Source organism: Callorhinus ursinus, unplaced genomic scaffold (genome assembly GCF_003265705.2).
Source record: "Callorhinus ursinus isolate GAN/ISIS: 27379988/994484 unplaced genomic scaffold, GSC_fseal_2.0 scaffold70, whole genome shotgun sequence".
In the NCBI taxonomy this organism is placed as follows: domain Eukaryota; kingdom Metazoa; phylum Chordata; class Mammalia; order Carnivora; family Otariidae; genus Callorhinus; species Callorhinus ursinus.
Genome location: NW_027397132.1, coordinates 697,968 through 717,429, shown reverse-complemented (window position 1 = coordinate 717,429; position 19,462 = coordinate 697,968). Strand labels below are relative to the sequence as shown.

The window sequence follows — 19,462 nt, the reverse complement described above, 5'->3', positions numbered from 1 at the left end:
CTGGGAGACATTGAGGGGTTTGCATGGAAAAGGACACGGGCCTGGTGCACACCCGTGGGGCAGGGTGAGAAGGGGACAGGGGAGAGGTGAAGGCTCCAGGGCGGGGAGAAGTGGCTGGATCTCCTGGTTGGATGGGTGGGTGCAGAGTGAGACCGGCTACTGCACAGACACCGGAAGCACATTCATTTCCTGTGGCTGCCGAAGCAAATACCACAAACCGGGTGGCCTCGAACAACAGAAATCTATTTCTTCCCAGTTCTGGAGACGAGAAGTCTGAAATCAAGGTGTTGTGGGTTGAAATCAAGGTGTCGTGGGTTGAACTGTGTCCAGCCAAATTTACTATGTTGAAGTCCTGAACCCCAGCACCTCATTAGGTGACCCTATTTGGAAATGGAGCCTTTTTTTTTTTTTTAAAGATTTTATGTATTTATTAGAGAGAGAGAGGGGGGGAGGGGGGGAGAGAGAGAGAGAGAGAGAGAAAGCACAGGCAGGGGGAGCAGCAGGAAGAGGGAGAAGCAGGCTTCCCGCTGAGCAAAGAGCCCGATGCGGGGCTTGACCCCAGGACCCTGGGATCATGACCTGAGCCAAAGGCAGACGCTTAACCGACTGAGCCACCCAGGTGCCCCAGAAATGGGGCCTTTAAAGAGGTAATTGGGTTAAAATAAGGCCATTAGAGTGGGTCCTAATCCAATCTGTGTCCTTTGAAGAAATTAGGACACAGACATATGCACAGAGGACAGGGAGGACAGAGGGGGACAGCCATCTACACGCAGAGGGCCCTCAGGAGACACCATACCTTGATCTCTGACTTCGAGCCTCCAGGACTATGAGAAAATAAATGTCTGTTGTTGAAGCCACCCGGCCGTGGTGCTTCGTTGTGGTGGCCCGCACAGGCTAACCTGGGAGAATCTGTGCTGTGCCTCCCAGCTTCTGGTGGCACCGGCAACCCTCGCTCACATCACCCAGTCCCTGTCCCCCATTGCATGGTTGTCTTCCCTGTGTGTCTGTCTGCAACTCTTCTCTTTTTATAAGGACACAAGTCATTGGGTTTAGGATACACCTTATCTCAGCAAGACCTCATCTTCATTTGATCACATCTGCAAAGACCCTATTTCCATATCAGGGCACATTCATGGGTCTGGGTGGATGTGCATTTGGGGGAGTCACTCTTCAACTCAGTACAGGTGTGTTCATCCATGTTTCCTTGGAAACCCACTTTAATCCCATCAGGCTCAAATGCTCAGAATCCTTCCAAAAAACAATCCACGATCTCCAAGTTGACAGAGTGGGGGACTCCACTAAGTCCTGGACCAAGCTTCTCAAGGGAAAAACGGCTCTTCCCAAGTCCAGGTAAAAACACATCCAACTGATTCTACCCTTGACCCCTGTGGTCATAGGAACCCACAGCCTCTCATTGGCACTGTTTGGGTCCCTCCTCGAAGGGCAGGCTGGTGAGAATACCTGCCCCGGCCCCTCATCTATTAGGAACACATTAAAATGACCTAAAGCAAGAACAGTGCCCCCCTCCACCCTCTCAACTTTCTTCTAGCCAGTTATCCGAGGCACAAGGGTCCCCTGCAACACTCAGGTGCCTTCTCGCCCCAAACCCTGACACACTGATCTCTGGCTGGGGGGAGGGGGTCCAGTGGAAAGGTGTGTGGCAGCACCCGCCCCACATGCTGATGCTGAAGTCTGAGAAGGTTCCCCAAATGCCTTGGCTCCTGAAAAGTGGAGCTTCCCAGAGTGGTACAGCCAAGGTGGGATTGGGGTCCATTCCCCCCACGCTCCAGCTTGAGGCTTGGGGCACACCAGCTAGCTGGGTTGGGTGGTGAGGGTGACAGGAGAGCAGAGGCAATTAAGAAAAAAGCCCAGATCTCTTGTAGAAGGAAAGCTTAGGAAGGAAGCCGACTCAGAGGCATGTAACTCAAAGTGTGGTCCTTGGACCAGGAGCATCAGCGGCATCTCGAATCTTGTTCCCAGATTCCCAGGCCCCACTCCCGACCTCCTGAATCAAAGTATGTGGCTTGGCAAGACCTCTGGTGATTCTCAGGCACATCCAAGTTCAAGTGAGACCAGAGGCGCTCACCCTCGATGGTGCACCAGGACTCCTGTGGGCCTTCTGGGACCCAGGTGGCTGCCCCCTCCGCAGGCACAGATTCAGGTGTGGGTGGGGCCCCAGGTTCTGCATTTCCAAGTTCCCTGAGTGTAGCCTTCCTCCCGGCTCTGATCTAGCGTCTGCCCGGGGAGCCACAGACTTGGCTACATGTTGGAGTCATGGGGGGACACCTGGACCCACCTCCAAGAGACCCCCCTCTGAGTCTGGTCAGTCTGCAATGCAGCCTGAGTGGACGTTTAAGGAGTGCTGGTCCAAAAGACCGAGTGGGACCTGACACCCCAGGCAGCAGCTCCAACCACTTGCCAGAGAACACAGCGCCGATGCCCGTGCCCCCCCCAACCCCCCGTGCACAGAAAAGAAAGAGACTCTGGCCCCCTGGCATCTGCTTGGCTATTTTGAGAGCACACAAGCTTTATTCAGCAATAATGGCAGTATTTCATGAGAATGGGCTGCACGACAGCGGGAATGCTGTTGTCTGCACAAAGTCTGAGAGCAAAGATTACGGCAACAGAGCTTCGCCCCCACAGCCCTGCCCCCTCCCCCCCAAACAGGCCCCCTTGGCTCCTCACGCTCCTGCACGGCTGTGCGGGGGGCCTCACTGTGGTCTCGCTCCACGCCTGGACCACCCTCTCCACCAGCTCTGCCTCCCCCGGGGCCACTAGGCTCCCCCCTGCCCCAAGGGCTCCCTCCAGACCTGCCTCCTCCTCCTCCACACCATGCAGAGGGGCAAGAACACCATCCCCCACAGCGAACCCAATTCCCCACTGGCTCGCTCCTCTTTTTCCTCAGTGGAAGTTAACAGGGTCTCAGGACAAGAAGGCACTCTTCATAAAGCCCTCTGCACTCACAAAGTGTTAGCCCTGCCCCCACCCCCCCCCCCAGCAAGCCGGCAGGAAACAGGGTGTCCTTAGAATGGGCCCCAGGAGCCACGGGGACCGGTGCGCGAAGGGGAGCCGCGGGGGGCCAAGTGGAGAAAGTCCCATGTCCTTTTAGTTCTAATTCAGGACCCAGCAACCAACGTAACTGATACAGAGGACATCATCGGAGACGCCTGTGGGACACGTGTGATGTGTGTACCTGCGTGTGTGCGTGCATGCACTTGTCTCTGTATGTATGACCTTCTGTGACGTAGCCTTAACCATTGGTGACCTTCCTCCCGGTTCTCTGACCTAGGCAGGCCACCTGGGGGAGGGAAGCTCGGACCCCAGACGGACGGCAGAAGTGCCAATATGGGAAGAATGGGTGTGGGGCAGCCAGGCACCCCTGGGAGAGAGGAGGGAGCCCGCTGAGCGTCGGGGCTCCGCTTGGGGCTCTTCAAAGGCAAGGGGTGGGGTAGGGGGACTGAAAGGGGCTTGCAGCAGGGGCTGGACTGCACAGATGGACAGATGGTGGGGGTGTGGGGCTGAGGGGGGCTCATGGCGGCAGCTGGAAATACGGATGGATGGCCAGCAGGGTGGACAGCCCCGCACCCGTGCGCCCCTCCTGCTCGGCGGCTCGCCCTGTCCGAAGCGCCCAGCTGGCGGTCAGTTAACGCTGACACGGGATTGGGGGGGGCGCTCACACGGTGTACGTTTTGACGGATTTGTAGAGGGGAGGCAGCAACCCGTGGTTCTCGCGGACAACTTCCAGGTACTCCGAGGGAGTCTCCAGCAAGAAGGGCCCACAGCACATGTGGCAGCAGCACCGGACCCCAGCAGGCGGCTCCGGGTTCTTGTCAGACATGGGGGAAAAGTCAAAATCAGCCACCTATGGTGAACAAAACCCGACGGGTCAATCACCCGCCTGCCAGACCCCCGCTAGGTGGCCTCACGAGCTCAGCTGCCTGGCGGCTCACGGTGCTGCCCCGTGCCCTTGGCTTTTCTGCTCCCGGGCCCTCCCTCTTTCGGGTGCCCACCCCGCCCCCCGGCACTGGGCACAGCTTCTCGGCACGGGGTGAGCGCAGCAGTGAGTCAGATGGGAAGAGGCCAACTCAACGTGGTCCATCTATGAATGCATCTTGGGCACGTCGCCCCCAGCCCCAGGACCTCGCTCTGACATCCAGGCCCCCGCCAGGCCCCCCCTTCTCCAGGCAGGGCCCTGTGATCCAGCCTCCACCCTCCTGAGCACCCACCTCTACCATGTCCTTCTGGTGAGCAGCATTCCGGAGGGTCATGTACATGATGAAGGCCAGCATCATGGTGATCAGTGTGGCACACGGGAAAGCAAAGACAGCCGGCTGGATGCCTGGGGGTGAGACGTGGTGAAGTCACGGGTCTGGGGAGTTGGTGGTGAAGGCCAGCTCTCAGACCGTGGTGAGGGACAGCTGAGTCAAACCCCACAAGAGCTATTATTTCCTTAGGTACCTGCATCCCAACGAGGCAACCCCAACAGGCTAATCTAAGAGTCTACAAACACCAAGTAGGGGTGTGTTAGGGGTGTTTTAAAATATGTCCCCATGTTACTTGATGGTCTCTTTCAAGAGGTGCAGCTAAATCCCCCACCCCGAGTGTGGGCTGGATTTAATGACTTGCCCTAATGAATAGCCATGACCAGGCCATCAAAGAAGTCACAGCTCCTTCCCCACTCTCTCTTGGGTGACTTGCATTGGAGACGGGAAGCCATGCTGTGAGGACACGCCACAGCCTGGTGACCTGTTGTAGCTGTCTGCACTCCACCAGCTCTAGGCTCCACCCCCTGACCCCCTGACCCCCCTGAGCCAGGGAGCTGCATGGCGGAACAGGGAGAACCCAGGGTCTGCAGTTAGGTGGTCCTGGGTTCGAACCCGGCTCTGACCCACGCTCCCTGATGCTGATGCTGACCCATGAGGCTGCCTCAGGGATGCCACGAGGGGAGGGGTGTGAATGTGCCAGGGGCGCGGCAGGTGATCGGCGAGTGTGGGTCCCCCTCATCCCTCCCCCACCCTGCCCCTGGTGTAGACACCACCGTGTGCCGTGAGGTTCTGCTTCCCAGGAAAAGTCAGCGCTGATTACCTGGAATGCTGTGTCCTCTGCAGGATTCAGGGGGCCCCGAGGCACTCAGTGCCCAGGAGAGGCTGGGGGAGGCAGGGCCCCAGACCCCCCATGGGGCCCACAAGGCCAGCCAGGGCCCAGAGTGGAGCACAGCGTCTGCCCAATGGCTCAGACAGGGACTGGGGAGACCGGTGGGGGCAGCAGGGCTCTTGTGGGTCCAACCCTGGGGACAAGTGCAGTTGGCGAGTTTTCCGTGTGTACCCTAAGAGCCGGCACCTGGCTAGGCACCTGAAAGACCATCCCTTAGGGTTCTCCTCTATGTAAGGAAGTGTTTTTCTGGGGTCACAGAAGAGTCCCCCCTCCTGGAAAAGAAGGGTAGAACTTCACGCCATCATCAGCTAATCCTGTGACGGCTAGCCGGTGGCCGGGCCTGACGGTGACTCGGGGAAGGACATTCCGGGGGCGGTGGCCAGGGGTCCTGACGGATGACGGGAACCCCACTTCACACTTTCTGAGCCGGCGTTGCAGGTGGTAGAACCGGGGGGGTGCTAGGGCTGGCCGGGGCAGGTCTGGGCACGCAGTCAACCGTGTTGGCTGGGCCAGTAGGCTTGGTGACGATTCTCGTGTTGGCGGGTCGCCTCGCATGTTGGCGGAAGCGCGGGGTCACTTACTGGAGGGCCACACCTGGATCCTATGGTACTGGTGCGTCTTACTGATGACGTTCTCAGCCCGGATGCTGAAGCAGTAGTCCCCAGGATCCCTGAAGGTGTGGGTCAGGTTGTAGGCCGTGCTGGCCACCGACATGGGCTGGCATTCTCCTTCCTCCAGCGGCAGGCACTCGGGCTTGAGACGCCAGCACACGGTCAGAGGGGGGCTGCCGGGAAGTGGGGGTGGGTTTTCAGCAATGGCCCAGCAGAGTGTGAGCACAGACCAAGGCTGAGAAGGGCCAGACAGCCATGAACCTAGCTGTCCTGGCCTCTGCTTCACCCTTTCCAGACCCAGGGAACACGATGGTAAATAAGAGATGCCCCCCCAGACCCCAAGGGGGTGCCGGGCTAGTGAAGGCAAACAGGGATAGGCACAGAGTGCTGGATGAGGCAGAACGAGTGCTCTGGTGACACACAGGGTGTGCTGTGGAGGCACAGGGGACAGGTGGGTGCATTCTTAATGAGGAAGTCAGGGAAGGCTTTTCGGAGGAGGTGGCATTTGAATAGGATCTGAAAGGATAAGTAGACTTTTGACGGGTTGGGAGGGGCGAGGGCGTTCCAGGTTACCCACCTGCCACAGCACAGGCTCAGAAGCTGGAAAACACAGGTCCATCTCAGCAATGCGGAGCAGGCAACCCCAGGCCCCAGTAAAACACACACTCCTGCCACCTCAGCCATCGGGTCTGCCAAGCCTACTCTTCAAGTGCTAAGCACCTGCCCCCAAAGCTCCCTGAAAGCTTCAGAAACCTCCTCCAGCCCCATGGCTCATCTCCGTCTTTTCTTGGCCACTGTGGTTGCTCCCCATCGAGCCTTGCTTCCCTGTCGTGGCCCTGTGTTGAGGGGTGGGGCCGATCCTCCCCACCCAAGTCCCTGCAAGGCTGAGCGCCTGGACCACCGACCTCTGTGGCTCCGTTCCCCCTGGTGCAGAGAACATGCCTGGCTTCTCGCTCCTTTACTACATACTCAGCCTAATGTTGTTCTTGCCAAGAGTTGGGCCAGTTCCTACCCAAGATGGTTTGCTTTCTGGGGGCTGTGCAGAGGGCTTTTCACCTGACCGGTTCCTCGCCTGCCTTTGCCTTGACGCCCACACTGCGGACAGCTCCAAAAGGCCCGTGCTCTCTGCCCTGGACCTCGAGTATGGAGCCGTGCCCACAACTCTCCCACGGTTGCAGGGCAAGGTGGCAGAAGCTTCCACTGGCCCCCAAACTTGGGGCCCCGTGGGGGATGGAACTCTTAGGCTCAGAATCATCCATGGGAGAGTGGGCAGGGCAACGAGTCACCCACTGTGCACCCTGGGGTTCACTCACCTCCCCAGGAAGTTCAAGGTCACTGTCATCTTTTGGAAGGTCTGAATTAGGGTGGGCCCCAAGACCTGGATGCCTCGAAGGGTTTCTGAAAGGCAGAGAGGGCCCCATTAGACCTGGTGGCTGAGGACAGCGGTCTCAGAGCTCCTAGGGCTCGGGGCTGTGTGACCACCACCCTGTCAGGCTCTCTCCCGAGGTGGGGGTCGCAGGTCCATCCAGGGCATGCCTGGGTCCCGCCCCACCCCCCAACAACCCGACAGCAGCAGGTGCCGGAGCCGCTCAGAGTGAGGATGCTGGACGAAGCGGAAGCAGGAGGGGCTCTGGTAACCAGGATGGAGGGCTAGCTCCGGAGAACCCGCCCTCCCCCACCACCTGTGCAATGTGGGGTAAGCGCCACCCCATCTGCACGCACTGCAGCACAACTCAGAAATCTGCCGCAGCTGCCCAAGCACCCCCTCTGGCCAAAGTCAGGGGGAGGCAGGTTTGGGTGTTTCTTCTCTACAGGAGGCCAAGGCCGTCCCAGCCCCAACAGGCCAGTCCTCGACAGGACGCCAGTGTGGCCCGAGAACAAAGAGCCATGTGGACCCACCAGCCCACAGCACGGTGTCCGGCCACAGGCTCGGGCTCTGGGAGCAGGCAGGCCTGGGTTCAAACCCGGCTCTGCCACTTGGTGGCCATGTGACCTCTGCCATAGCCCCCAGTGCCCTCTCAGAAGTGGGGATAATGACCCTCTGCTCAGAGGGCTGCCCGGGGGGATGACAAGAGAGGATGTGCATCCAAGCGCAGCCCAGTACCCAACTGGAGCCACTCTGATCTTCATGGGCTCCAACCCGGGAAAGAGTTCTGCCCAGGGCTCCCCAAGGGGCCAAACATTCGACCTGCACCAACCCCTGGAGACCCACCCTGCAGCTTCAGCGAGGCAGAGAAGTCTCCTGTCTTCTGCATAATGCCCTTCCCGGCGTTCTGCGTTGCCTGTTCCCACTCGGCCACCACCTTGAGCTTCACGGTGAAGGTTCCAATGATGGAATAGTTGTAATAGACCATAGCGTCTTCCGTCACCATCTGGGTGCTGTAAGGTGACAGGAGGGAGATGACAGAAGTGACTCATGTGGCCTCTTAGAGTCAGGGGTGTCCGTGGAGTGACAAGCTCAGCTACCAATGCCTTGTGAGCAAACTGGGCATCATCACAGCAGCCCCCCGAGCCGGCTGGGATGCAAGGTCAGCCATGCTTGGGTGAACTGGCTGCTGGTCATCTTTGAGCTTGTAAGTGACGGGTGGGAGAACTCCTAGCAACAGTGCCTGTCACCTGCCAGGAAGTGCTCTGCCCCCTTCTGCCAGGAATCTAAAAGAGGCCCTGCATTAGAGACACGGACAATCCTGGGAGGGAAAAAATAGACACTTTGGAGTTAAGACATACTTGGCTTTGAATCTCAGTTCTAGATTTCCTATCTATATAGCTCTAAGTCTTACTTTTTTCATCTGTAAAACAGAATAATATCTCTATCATAGGTTATTAATATCATGCTTTTTCCTGCAATTATGTGAATTACTTCCAAAGGAAGTCTAATAACAATAAAGAAAATCTTTGTTGATTTCTCAATGCTCTTTACATATGAAGTTTAACAAACCTTTCTCTATTAAATATCTTCCAAATACTTTCTAAACCCAGTTTAGTGTTTGTCTTTTGGTTTGATTTACTTCTTTTTTCTTTGTTTGTTTGGTTTACTTCTTCCACACCCAGATTTTAAATTTCATGAGCCAAATCTAGCATTTTTTTCCTTTAGAGTTTCTGCCTCTGTTTCTCTGTTCTTAGAAATGCTTTCCCCACTGCCAAATTATCCAATTGCAGGGGATCATCTACATTTCAATCTAGTCCTAATTCATTATGTTTAATTTTTCAATCTATCTGGAATTGCTTTTGTTATGGATCAGATTGTTTTTCTTCTAAATAGTTAACCAGTTGCCCGAGTGCCATTTATTAAATAATCTATCTTTACTCACTGGCTAGAAATACCACTGTTACCATATACTAGGTGTGTATAAACTCAGGTTTGTGTCTGCCTTTTCTATTCTGTTCTGTTGTGCAGCCTTTTGTTGGTGCAAATTATTTGCGACTTCTTTTTAAGATTTTACTTTTAAGTAATCTCTACACCCAATATGGAGCTCGAACTCACAACCCGGAGATCAAGAGTTGCATGCTCTACCAACTGAGCCGGCCAGGCGCCCCTATTTGTAGCTTTGAAAATACATTTATGTATGCATTTCTAGTTCTTCTCCTCATCCCTGCTCATCATCATTCTGTTTTTCTGATCTTTCCTCCTTCTGACAATATTGAGACATTCTCTCTTCATTTTTTAAGTCTTTTCAAGGTCTAGGTACAATCTGCGGTTTTATTCACATAAATCCTACCATTTGGGGCTAAGTTTATTCTCTCATTTTTTATGTTTTATAACTATTGTAAAAGATTTTTTTCTACTACCATTATATGGAAAGGCTATGAATCTTTGTTTTGTAACTGGCCATATCACTGAAATCTCTTTTTAGTTCTAAGATTTTTCAGTTGAGTCTCTTGTGTTTCCCAGGTCGTCTATGTGTTTGATGGTTTTTGTCTTCTTCCTTTACAGTATTTATATTTCTTTTTCTTGTCTTATTTCATGGGCTAGTCAAAAATGTTCTATTTTGGTAAAAATAGTGAATAAAGTATTTACTGTGAAAAGAAGTGCCCCTAATTAGTACAGAGCCTGTCCCCTGGTTTGAGACACATGTTCCAGATGTTCTTTAGGTTGTAAAACCACATGTATGTTTATAATGACATATATTTTTATACATGTATATAGGCCTATATGCTTTCATGCATGTTTACATATGTGCATACTTAAACACCAAATTTAGATGAACTGTATAATCTTTGTCACATTCCAAAATTATACTTAATGGAATATATATTGAACTTGCATCAAGCTTACAGGATAACTGGAGGGAAATGGACATCTTTACAATACTAAGGTTCACCAGCCTGGACATGGTGTACAGAACACATCTACTCAAATCTTTAATACCTCTTAGTTGGGGCACCTGGGTGGCTCAGTCTGTTAAGTGTCTGCCTTCAGCTCAGGTCATGATCTCAGGGTCCTGGGATCAAGCCCCACGTTGGGTTCTCTGCTCAGCAGAGAGTCTGCTTCTCCCTCTCCCTCTCCCTCTGGGGTCTCTCTCTCAAATAAATAAAATCTTTTAAAAAAAATCTTTGATACCTCTTAGTAGCTCTAGTTTTCTTCACACAGGATCTTGCCCATTTCCAGGTAAGTGTGGTCCTATGTTTATGTACTAGTTTTGCTATAATTAGGAGTTCCCACTTTGTTTTCTAACTTATTACTATACATAAGAAAGCACATTGAGCCTGTAAGCCCCATGGAGGTGAGGAGTGATGCATGAGAAGGATTACTAGACCTTTGATGAACTTGGAAAGTTGGTCTGTGTTTCTCTGCAAGCCTGAGAAATGTCTTAGGGAATGCCAACAAGTGGAAGGTGTAAACATAGAGGCTAGAGTAGGAAGGACCATCAGCCAGGGACTTGAAGGGACCCGAATGGAGTGAGGGGTCTCCGCAGAGTACCACCCTCACAGGAGCTCGGGGTGTCTGTGAGCTGCCTGGGCTCAGTGCCTGACCCGCACTTCCTGACCTGCCTCCTCCAGCCTGGCTTGTTTGGAGAGGAGAAGTCAGGAGACATGAAGCCGGCACACGTGAGTTCTACCACAGGAGTATAATTGCACGTGCCGTCAGCCAGGTAGGTTCTTCCAGAGTCAAATGGAGAAAAATCCTACTTTGACCTTTATTAAAGGGATGTTTGGGGCACCAGTGACCTCCTGTACAAGGCTGTAGGCACCTTGAAGGCAGATCCCATGACTGGCTCACCACTGGTGCCCACGTACCCCACACTGGACACAGAGCAGGAGTGGCAGGAAGGTCTGGAGCGAGAGAGCGTGAGCAGGTGAGGGTGGGAAAGTACAGAGCACTCTGCGTGGGACGATGGGGCCACCAAACAAAGGCCAAAGCTTTGGGGCATCCACGGGGAAGGACATACCCATCTCCGAAGTCCCAGTTGTAGAGAAATGAGGCCATCTTGAAGAAGTTGCTTGGGTCGTGGAGGAGGAAGGAAACTTTGAGGACTGTCTTGGTGAGGTAAGAGCTGGGCCAGGGCAGGGAGGTGTTCTGGGTGACAACGAGGTTCCCCACGAGGAGCTCTGGGAGAGAGACCATAGGCGGGTGAGTCCCCCCGAGGGGGGCGGGAAGGAGGGGCCAGGGAGTGACCTCACATGCCAGCTGGCAGGACAGCCTCTCCCCACCCCCGACCTTCTGGCTGTCAGAGCTGAGTGGTGGCAGGAGGGGACCCTGCAGGTCACTGAACACAGAGGTGCACAGCCCCCACATCATTGCCCCTGCTGCACTGGACACTAGGACACTGGTGAAGACTCACGGCACACAGCACACACACAGCCTCGCTCCTACGGCACTTTCAAAACAGGATCCCGAACTTTCTGGCACAAAAGATGCCCAGGACCGGGAGGAAATGCATAGGCTTTGAAAGAAATTCCCTGGAGAGATTTCAGATTATTAGACGGGCCTAGAAAAAAATTAGCAGTTCTACTGACCACAGCTCTACACACAATGTGCTGGGCTGGGTAAGGACCACCGTTCTGTGTCTCCTTCTCTTAAAAAAAAAAAAAAAAAAATTTAGGAGCTGATTTTTTTCACCCCAAAAACAGAAAGTAAGGCGTGCTCAATAAAGCTCATTTGGAAAAATGCTGACACATAGGATGAAAAGAAACTGCCTGGCATTCAAATACAGCTATTGTTGATGTTTTGAAGAATTGCAAAGCATTTGTGTGTATGTATTTAATGGAAATGGACATTACATATACATATGTATGTATATTAAACACAGTTGAGCAAATTGGCTATAGAAGTTTGTGTTTTGCTTTTTAAAGTTTTATAAGCAGGAGTATTCCCCCAGGACAGTACAAACTCTTTGTGAGGGTCATCGTTATTCATCATACAAATTATATCCACATACTTAACCAAGTCCCCTTATGGTTGCAAACTTAGCTTGTCTAATATTCTCTTCTGTGGTTATAAACACCACTGCCATGAACATACTTGTGCATAAAACATTACCCAAATGGAAATTTACTTCCTGAAGACAAATTCTTTAACAAATTGTACGTAAACTCCAAGAACTGTATGTAACAATTGTACGTAAACTCCGAGAGAGCAGGGACTTCCCGGAAGGAGAGAGGAGTGTTAGGGTGGGAGGCTGGACAGACGAGAATGAACAGACCGGAGACTGAAATAGGGCATAACCATTGAAACATTATCGATCAGCTCCTCTCCAGAGGGTTGTGTTAATTTATACCCCCAGTAGCAACATGTGCTTTACGTGTCCATTCCAGCACAACGCTGACCAGCATCGGGTGGTAACCATTTTCTGATCCTTTGTTTATACGATTACTAATCAGGCTGGATGGTTTTCTCTGCAGCAAGAGTCTGAAGGCCAATTAGCAAACAGAAAAGGTCCTCACCTGTGATGGGGAGGACAAGGAGGCTCCTCGCCACAGGCTGGCACGTCCAGCAGTCGGCAGCGGTGACCCAGACGGAGACGGGGAAGTCCCCGGGCACGGTCCCCACGGCGCGGATGGTGGAGCTGAAAGCCTCGTCAGTCTTCCCCGTGAGCAGCAGTGGGGTATGGATCCAGTGGAAGCGGTAGAGGCGGGTGCCGGTGGGCAGGACCAGGCTGCCATTGTCACTGGCCACCAGGCTGGCTGTGATGGTCACCTCTGCCCCCGTGGTGGCAGGGCCATCGGTGGTGAGGTGCAGTTCATACAGCCCTGGGACCCCAGAGACAAAAGACTGTATTTCAGGAAAGGTGTGGTAAGGAACCCACTCTCACCCTCTGGGCTGGCTTCTATTATTCTATTTTATAAGTGGAGAAACTGAGGCCCAGGCAGCTCAAGTGACTAGCTGATTGTAAGCTGGGACTTGAACCCAGGCCCAACAGAGTCCAGAGATTTTCTTTTTAGGCCAGCCAAGCAGGGCCTTCCAGAGCACAGGCCTGACCTGGCCAGACTTATTTCTTAGCTATGAAAATGACTGCCAACGTATGTCATAGGAGGGATCACCTTGGCTGCTACCCGCACCACCCCCCCCAAATGTCCTCTATCACCTGTTCCTTCAGACTAGTCTTTCCATGTCAAACACAATTCTGATCTGAAACACAAAGCTGAGTCTGGAGCCTCTTAGAGGCCTAATGCCTAGACAGCAATGGAACAAGCCTCGGGCAAAGGTCCACTCTGATTCAAGCCAAGTCTTCTTCTACACTGCCCAACACAGCTGTCACTGGCCACAGCCACGGCCGTGGCCACGCGTGGCTGTGTAAGTTTCAGTTAAAACGAAACAAAATTTAAAACCCACTTTCTTAGCCACAGTAGCTGCATTTCTTTCTTTCTTTCTTTTTTTAAGATTTTATTTATTTGAGAGCGAGAGCGCTGGAGAGAGCACGGGCGCGGGGCGGGGGGAGGGTAGGGGCAAAGGGAGAGGGGGAAGCAGACTCCCCACAGAGCGGGGAGCCCGACGCAGGGCTCGATCCCAGGACCCCGAGATGATGACCTGAGCTGAAGGCAGAAGCTTAACAGACTGAGCCACCCAGGCGCCCTGTGTAGCTGCATTTCAAGCGCTCAGTAGCAAAGATACAGAATATCTTCCGTATCACAGGAGGTCCCACTGGACGGCACTGCTCACTGCTCTTAAATGACCTCCGTGATTCCTGCTGGGGCCAACGCTGAACTCTAGCTGGTTGACTCCTCAGGGAACTTGAACTGAAATATGGGGGATGCAGCTCTTACAGGGAACCCGAGAATCAGTCTTGGAGGATCCTAACAGAGAACAGGGCCTTGAGCATATGGGATGGAGGCCGGGTCAGAGGCCCTTTAAAATAACACTCCCCTCCCGACTGACTAGTGCGTGGAAGGTAAGACTAATTGTAACCTGAAAATAGAGAAAATAGAGAATTAAAACTTAAACAATTTTATTAAAAATAAAAGTAATCTGTAACAACCAGTGTTACCGTATATGGGCATTTCCTACTTTAAAAAAAAAACCGTGCTTGTACTTTGGAATTCTATATTCTATTGTTTTCAATTCCGTATCGTGGGTATTTTCCTAAGTCATTATTCTTCAACTGCTTTACCATGTGCATAATATTTTATCATCTAAATAAAGTAAGATTTTTAAAATAAGGTTTCTTTCCATCACGAAAGTAATACATATGTATGTATAAAGAATATCGGAGGGGCGCCTGGGTGGCTCAGTTGGTTAAGCGACTGCCTTCGGCTCAGGTCATGATCCTGGAGTCCTGGGATCAAGCCCCGCATCGGGCTCCCTGCTCAGCGGGGAGTCTGCTTCTCCCTCTGACCCTCTTCCCTCTCATGCTATCTCTCATTCTCTCTCTCTCAAATAAATAAATAAAAAATCTAAAAAAAAAAAGGATATCAGAAATGTCCCATTACCCTACTTCCAAAAAACAACTGCAACCATACTGCTGTCCTCATGTCTCTTTTTCATGCATAGAATTTTTTAAGTTAGACATAATCACACTCTTCACACAATTTTGAATTATTTTATTTTCACACGACAACACGTCTAAAGCATGTCCGTGGTCGCACTAATGTGAATTTCACTGTTGGTATGATAATCCCTCAAGCAGGTATATCTTTTTTTTTTTTCTTTTTTTAAAGATTTTGTTTTTAAGCAATCTCTACACCCAACGTGGGCTCAAACTCACAACCCCGAGATCAAGAGTTGCATCCTCCACCGAATGAGCCAGCCGGGCGCCCCTAATTTTTTTTTCAAGTAAACTCTACCCCCAATGTGGGGCTCAGACTCATGAGATCAAGAGTTGCACGCTCTACCAACTGAGCCAGCCAGGCACCCCAAGCAGGTATATTTTGATTCTCAGAACCCCTCACTCTTGCCAATAACACTACTGCACCTCTTGGTGACTATTTTGTTACAATTTGTATATTTCCTCTTCAGGTGAGATTTCTGAAGGGCTGCAGGTTAGAGAGTGTTCAGCCTGCAACAGCATACAGCTTCACCAGAAGAGGTGACACAGAAGGAAGGCTGGAGGGTCCCCAAGCCCCTCTCCGCTCATTTCCCTCATTCCCACCCACCTGCTCCCCTGGTTTCGAGTGCCTCCTAAATGCTGGCAGAACCAAGTAACCTAGACCTACTTTCTGGGCTCCAGATCTGCACTGAGCAAAAGAGGAGCTGCTAACCACATGTAATTATGTTTAAATGAATCAAAGTTAATTACCTAAATTGAACCAATACTAGAAATTCAGTTCAATTGAGCTAGCCACATTTCAAGTGCTTCATAGCCAGATGTGCTCAGTAGCTACTCTTCAGGGCAGGTATAGAATATTTCCTTCATCATCCAATGTTCTGCTGGACAGTGCTACCGGTCTAGGGTTCTCCCTTCCCCACACCTACCATTTTCAGCCATCGCTCTCTGTTGGGGCCGGAGGGAGCAGCTGTCCCAGGAATCCATCAATCCCTAGTCCTTTGCCACTACTCCTCCCATCTGAGCGTGTTTGCTTGCTCCCCATCACTACTAGCATTGCTAAAGGCCAGCATTCAGCTATTACTACCTCGTCCTTGGCCCTGGCCCCTCAGCCTGCGGTCCTCCCCTCTCTCAGCACCATCCACCTCTCTGCCCCCACCAACAAGGAGCTTCCTCCACAGCTAATGTGTTCGCGGACCAGCCTCAGTGTGGAGTCGGAATTCACATCCACGCCGGGGCTGGCCACTTTAACTCTTGCAGCTCTCTCGACATGTTCTGTCCTTCCTAACCTCAGGGCCTTTGCACATGCTGTCCCCCCTGCCTTTCTCTACCTACTCGTCCATGGATGTAACCTCTTCCAGGAAACCTTCCCTGAACACCTTGCCCCCCTCAGTGCTCTCCAAACAGCCTGAGCACACAGTGGTCCCAACCCCACGTCGGCATGAAGCTTTCTTTGTCTCCCTTGCTGCACCGCAAGCTCCTTGAGGGCAGGGGTCACTGTCGTCTCCCCATGTGCCCAACAAAGTGCTTGGCACATGGTACGTGTTCAACACTGCTGCTGCCCAAGGCTCCTGGAGAGAAGAGTGTGGCAGAGGGACCAGCCCACCTAGCACTGCCCCCAAGGGACCGTTCACCCAGGTGATACTGACTGAGCCCCTTCCTTGTGCCCCACCCCACAAGTGCTGGGGGAACCCAGAAGTGTAGGACATGCCTCCTGTCCTCAGGGAGCTCGCCAGAGACCTGCTGGACTCAGCAAACCTGGGACAGGAGCAAGTGTGTCCTCAAATGTGTCCCCTTCGCCTTGTGGCAGTGTTGCCTGTTCCTGCCGGGGACTCCTGCTCTACCCTCTCCCTTTGTCCACGTAACACACTCCCTGTTGGGAATCCCCTTCCCCAGAGCCATTATTTTGGAGTGTGAAGTCATTTGGACTGGCACTGACAAAGGGACCTGCAGTGACTTAATCCCAAAGAGAGAATTCCAGATCCTATGGCAGAAATTTCTGCAAGAAAATACAGTGCGTATTTTACATGGAGGGACGTGAGTCCCCTGAGGTCCCCATGTAACTACCTGGAGTCACCAAGCAAATCTGTACCCACCCCTCTCCCCTGGGCTGATTTCTATTCTCCCTCCCTTTGGCTGTGAGGCAGCATTTGGCCAGGAAAGAAAGGCCATCCCCTCCCTTCTCCCTCTTGCTCCCTCCCGTGTCCCCCCAGGCGAGGAGCGTGGGCCAGAGCGAGGCTAGCAGGTGGCAGGGACATTCGGCTGCATGCTAATGGCCATCCAGCATCTGCAGTGAGACTGGAGACGGGCGCATGTCAGCTCTACGCAGATCCGTTGCCAGGGGAATGGACTGGCTGGGAGGAGGGATGGGGTGGGATAGGGTGGGGGGGAGGGGCTGTGGCTACAGCTAAGCTACGTTGCTGCAGACGTTCGCCCAGCTCCTGGGAGCCCCCACACCTGTCCAGACACAGGGAAGCTCCGAGGGCACTTTTCCTCCAGCTTTTTTTTTTTTTTTTTTTCCCCAAGCAGATGTTTCACAGCCCCTGGGTAATGTTGCTTCTCTCCTCCTTAGGGCTCTCAGAAGTGTCCAGGGCATCCAAGCTAAAATGGACCGTGAAGGCTTTGCCACGTGTGGCTAAAGGAACCAAACCCAGATCCTGTGGCCCTACCCATCCAAACCTCTCTTTCCAGGTTTGGGAGCCCAGGGGACATGGCCTTGGAGTACAGAGCAGCAGCTAAGGGAGGGGCTTAGGGGGCTCCACGGGTGCACCGAGTGACCCAGAGCTGAAAGGGCCAAAGCAAAAGGCAAAATGGCAACTGCCACGAAGCCTGGCCCATGGAAGCAACACTCACTCACTAGCAGGCCCCGTGGGCTTCCCCTTGGAGCACATCTTCCCTGACAACACAGCATGTGGGACCCTGAACATTCTGGAAAATGGCTGAATCGGGTCTTTCACACTGCACATGTGGATAGCCCCAGACACTTCCCAAAGTACCTCCAGAGTCTGAACAATGTAACCTGGAATTAATGAATGGTCCAGTGCTTGGACTCTGACCTTCACTTCTAGTGTGGGAAGCATCGGGTGCAGGCTGACCCAGACCCCAGGAAGAATGGAAAGGGCTTCCAAGTCTCTGTTTTTTCCCTGTGTGTGAGGGAGAAGGTATGCTCCCCAACCTCATTTCCCAGCTTATCTTGATCATATCTTGAATAGGCCAGGCTGGGAACCAGACATGACTTCCAAAGAATCAATGTACTTTTTTTTTCTTTTTTGCAATTTAGGCCACGGTGATCATTTCCAGACACATGTAAACCCAATGGACAAGAGATCCCCATCTCTATATGACATTTCCAGGAGGGAAGCAGGGGATCCTGACCAAGCATAATTCCCACAAAATTCTCCTAATCCATCCCTAAAACGCAGGTTTTTGTTTTACCTTTTGGATTCTTTCACAATTTGGCATTAGATCTCTTTCTCTCGCTACCATTCTTTGGTGGGGGGGGGTAGGGGTGTAATGAAAAATGTTGACTATTTAACACACGCACATCACCAGAGCTGCCCACGTCCCACCTGACCCCCAACTCTCCAACCCGGGTCGTTTTGTTGTCGCCAAAATGAGGCAGAAAGGTTGGTGCTGGTCTTCCGGCAGTGGGGAACGGTGGGGAAGCAGGGAGCATAGGAGCACGGCCCGGTGGGGCGGGGGGTGGGGAGGCGGCACCCAGCAGCACCTGTCAGCTCGGGGTCCATTTTGGAAAGACGAAATGGCAGACTGGCCTCTTGGGCGCTAAAATCGCAACCTCCCCGAAGCCAACACAAGCAGGGTGGAAAACCTCTCCGGATAAGACAACATTTAAAGGCAAAGACAGGTTGCTACTCCGCGGGCAACCTGTCCGCGCTCCCTGGGGGGCTGGGGCGTGATGACAGATCCCGCACATTCCCCGTCTCCCCGCATCGTCCTCCCCGCCCCAACCCCCAGCGGCTGCGAGGACCCCAGGCATCCGCCTGGGTGCACCGGCAACCGCGCGCGGTTCCCAGGGCAGGGCCGATCTGGAGGTGGCAGCAGGAACGGAGGAGCGCGGGGAGCCCCCTCCAGTGCCGGGCCGACTTCTGGGGAGAAGGATGCGGGGAGAGAAGAGGGGGCTTCGAGGCGCCGGCTGGCCACGCTCTCCTCCGCCGCGCGCTGCAGAGGCTGCCCCGGGAGGAGGGAGGTGCGCGCAGGGCGCACGGCTGGACCGCCCCGAGGCCCCGGGCGCGCTGCGGCTGGAGGGGGACGGGCGGCCGGCCCGCGCAGCGCCTTACCTGCGGCCACCCTAGCCGGGGCCAAGGGCAGGAGGCAGGCGAGCCAGAGGACGCGGCTGAGGCGCGGCCAGAGGGCCGAGGCCATGGCTGCGCCCGGAGCTGCAGGAGCACCGGAGGGACGCGGCTGACTCGGCGGCTGCGGCCGCTCCTCCCGGCGCGCGGCGCGGGCTATGCGGGGAGGTGCGGGAGCGGCGCTCGCTCGTCCTCGCCTCGCGACGCTGTGTCGCTGCGCGCCGCCGCCGCCCACAGCCCGCCGCGCCGACCCCGGCCCACGTCAGCCGCGCCGCGCCGCGCCCCCTCCCCGCGTCCCTCCTCCCCTCGCCTCACCCCTCCGTTCCCCACGAACCCCCCCCCCCCTCCCCTCCCCTCCCCTCCCCGGGTCTGCGCTCCTCCGGTCTGCGCCGCCTCCCCGCGTCCGCGCCCGCCGGCTCTGACTCAGCGTCCCCAGAGGCGCGCGCCCCGCTGCAAAGCCGCGCGC

General features: G+C 53.9%; 1 protein-coding gene across 2 annotated transcripts; it reads right to left on the bottom strand.

Moving 5' to 3' along the window:
• Nucleotides 1–2,503: 2,503 nt before the first annotated feature.
• On the bottom strand, nucleotides 2,504–19,235 carry TMEM130 (transmembrane protein 130). Of its 2 annotated transcripts, none has more exons than XM_025863819.2 (8): nucleotides 18,985–19,235; nucleotides 12,651–12,956; nucleotides 11,156–11,315; nucleotides 7,978–8,144; nucleotides 7,079–7,163; nucleotides 5,736–5,938; nucleotides 4,227–4,339; nucleotides 2,504–3,862 (listed from the first exon to the last, which is right to left on the bottom strand). In XM_025863819.2, exons 1-8 carry the CDS (start codon nucleotides 19,067–19,069, stop codon nucleotides 3,674–3,676), a joined length of 1,308 nt encoding a protein of 435 aa, XP_025719604.1. In that variant the 5' UTR covers nucleotides 19,070–19,235; the 3' UTR covers nucleotides 2,504–3,673. The 2 variants fall into 2 exon arrangements, with proteins under 2 accessions (XP_025719604.1, XP_025719605.1); XM_025863820.2 differs by having other exon boundaries at nucleotides 2,504–3,826; nucleotides 18,985–19,233.
• Between the last annotated feature and the right edge of the window lie 227 nt (nucleotides 19,236–19,462).

Excerpts from the sequence above, each read along its gene's own strand:
- TMEM130 (XM_025863819.2), bottom strand. The coding sequence starts at position 19,069 with ATGGCCTCGGCCCTCTGGCCGCGCCTCAGCCGCGTCCTCTGGCTCGCC. Across the intron at positions 7,164-7,977 it reads TGCCTCGCTGAAGCTGCAGG|AAACCCTTCGAGGCATCCAG; the intron begins GTGGGTCTCCAG and ends TCTGCCTTTCAG. Across the intron at positions 4,340-5,735 it reads GATCCAGGTGTGGCCCTCCA|GCATCCAGCCGGCTGTCTTT; the intron begins GTAAGTGACCCC and ends TCTCACCCCCAG.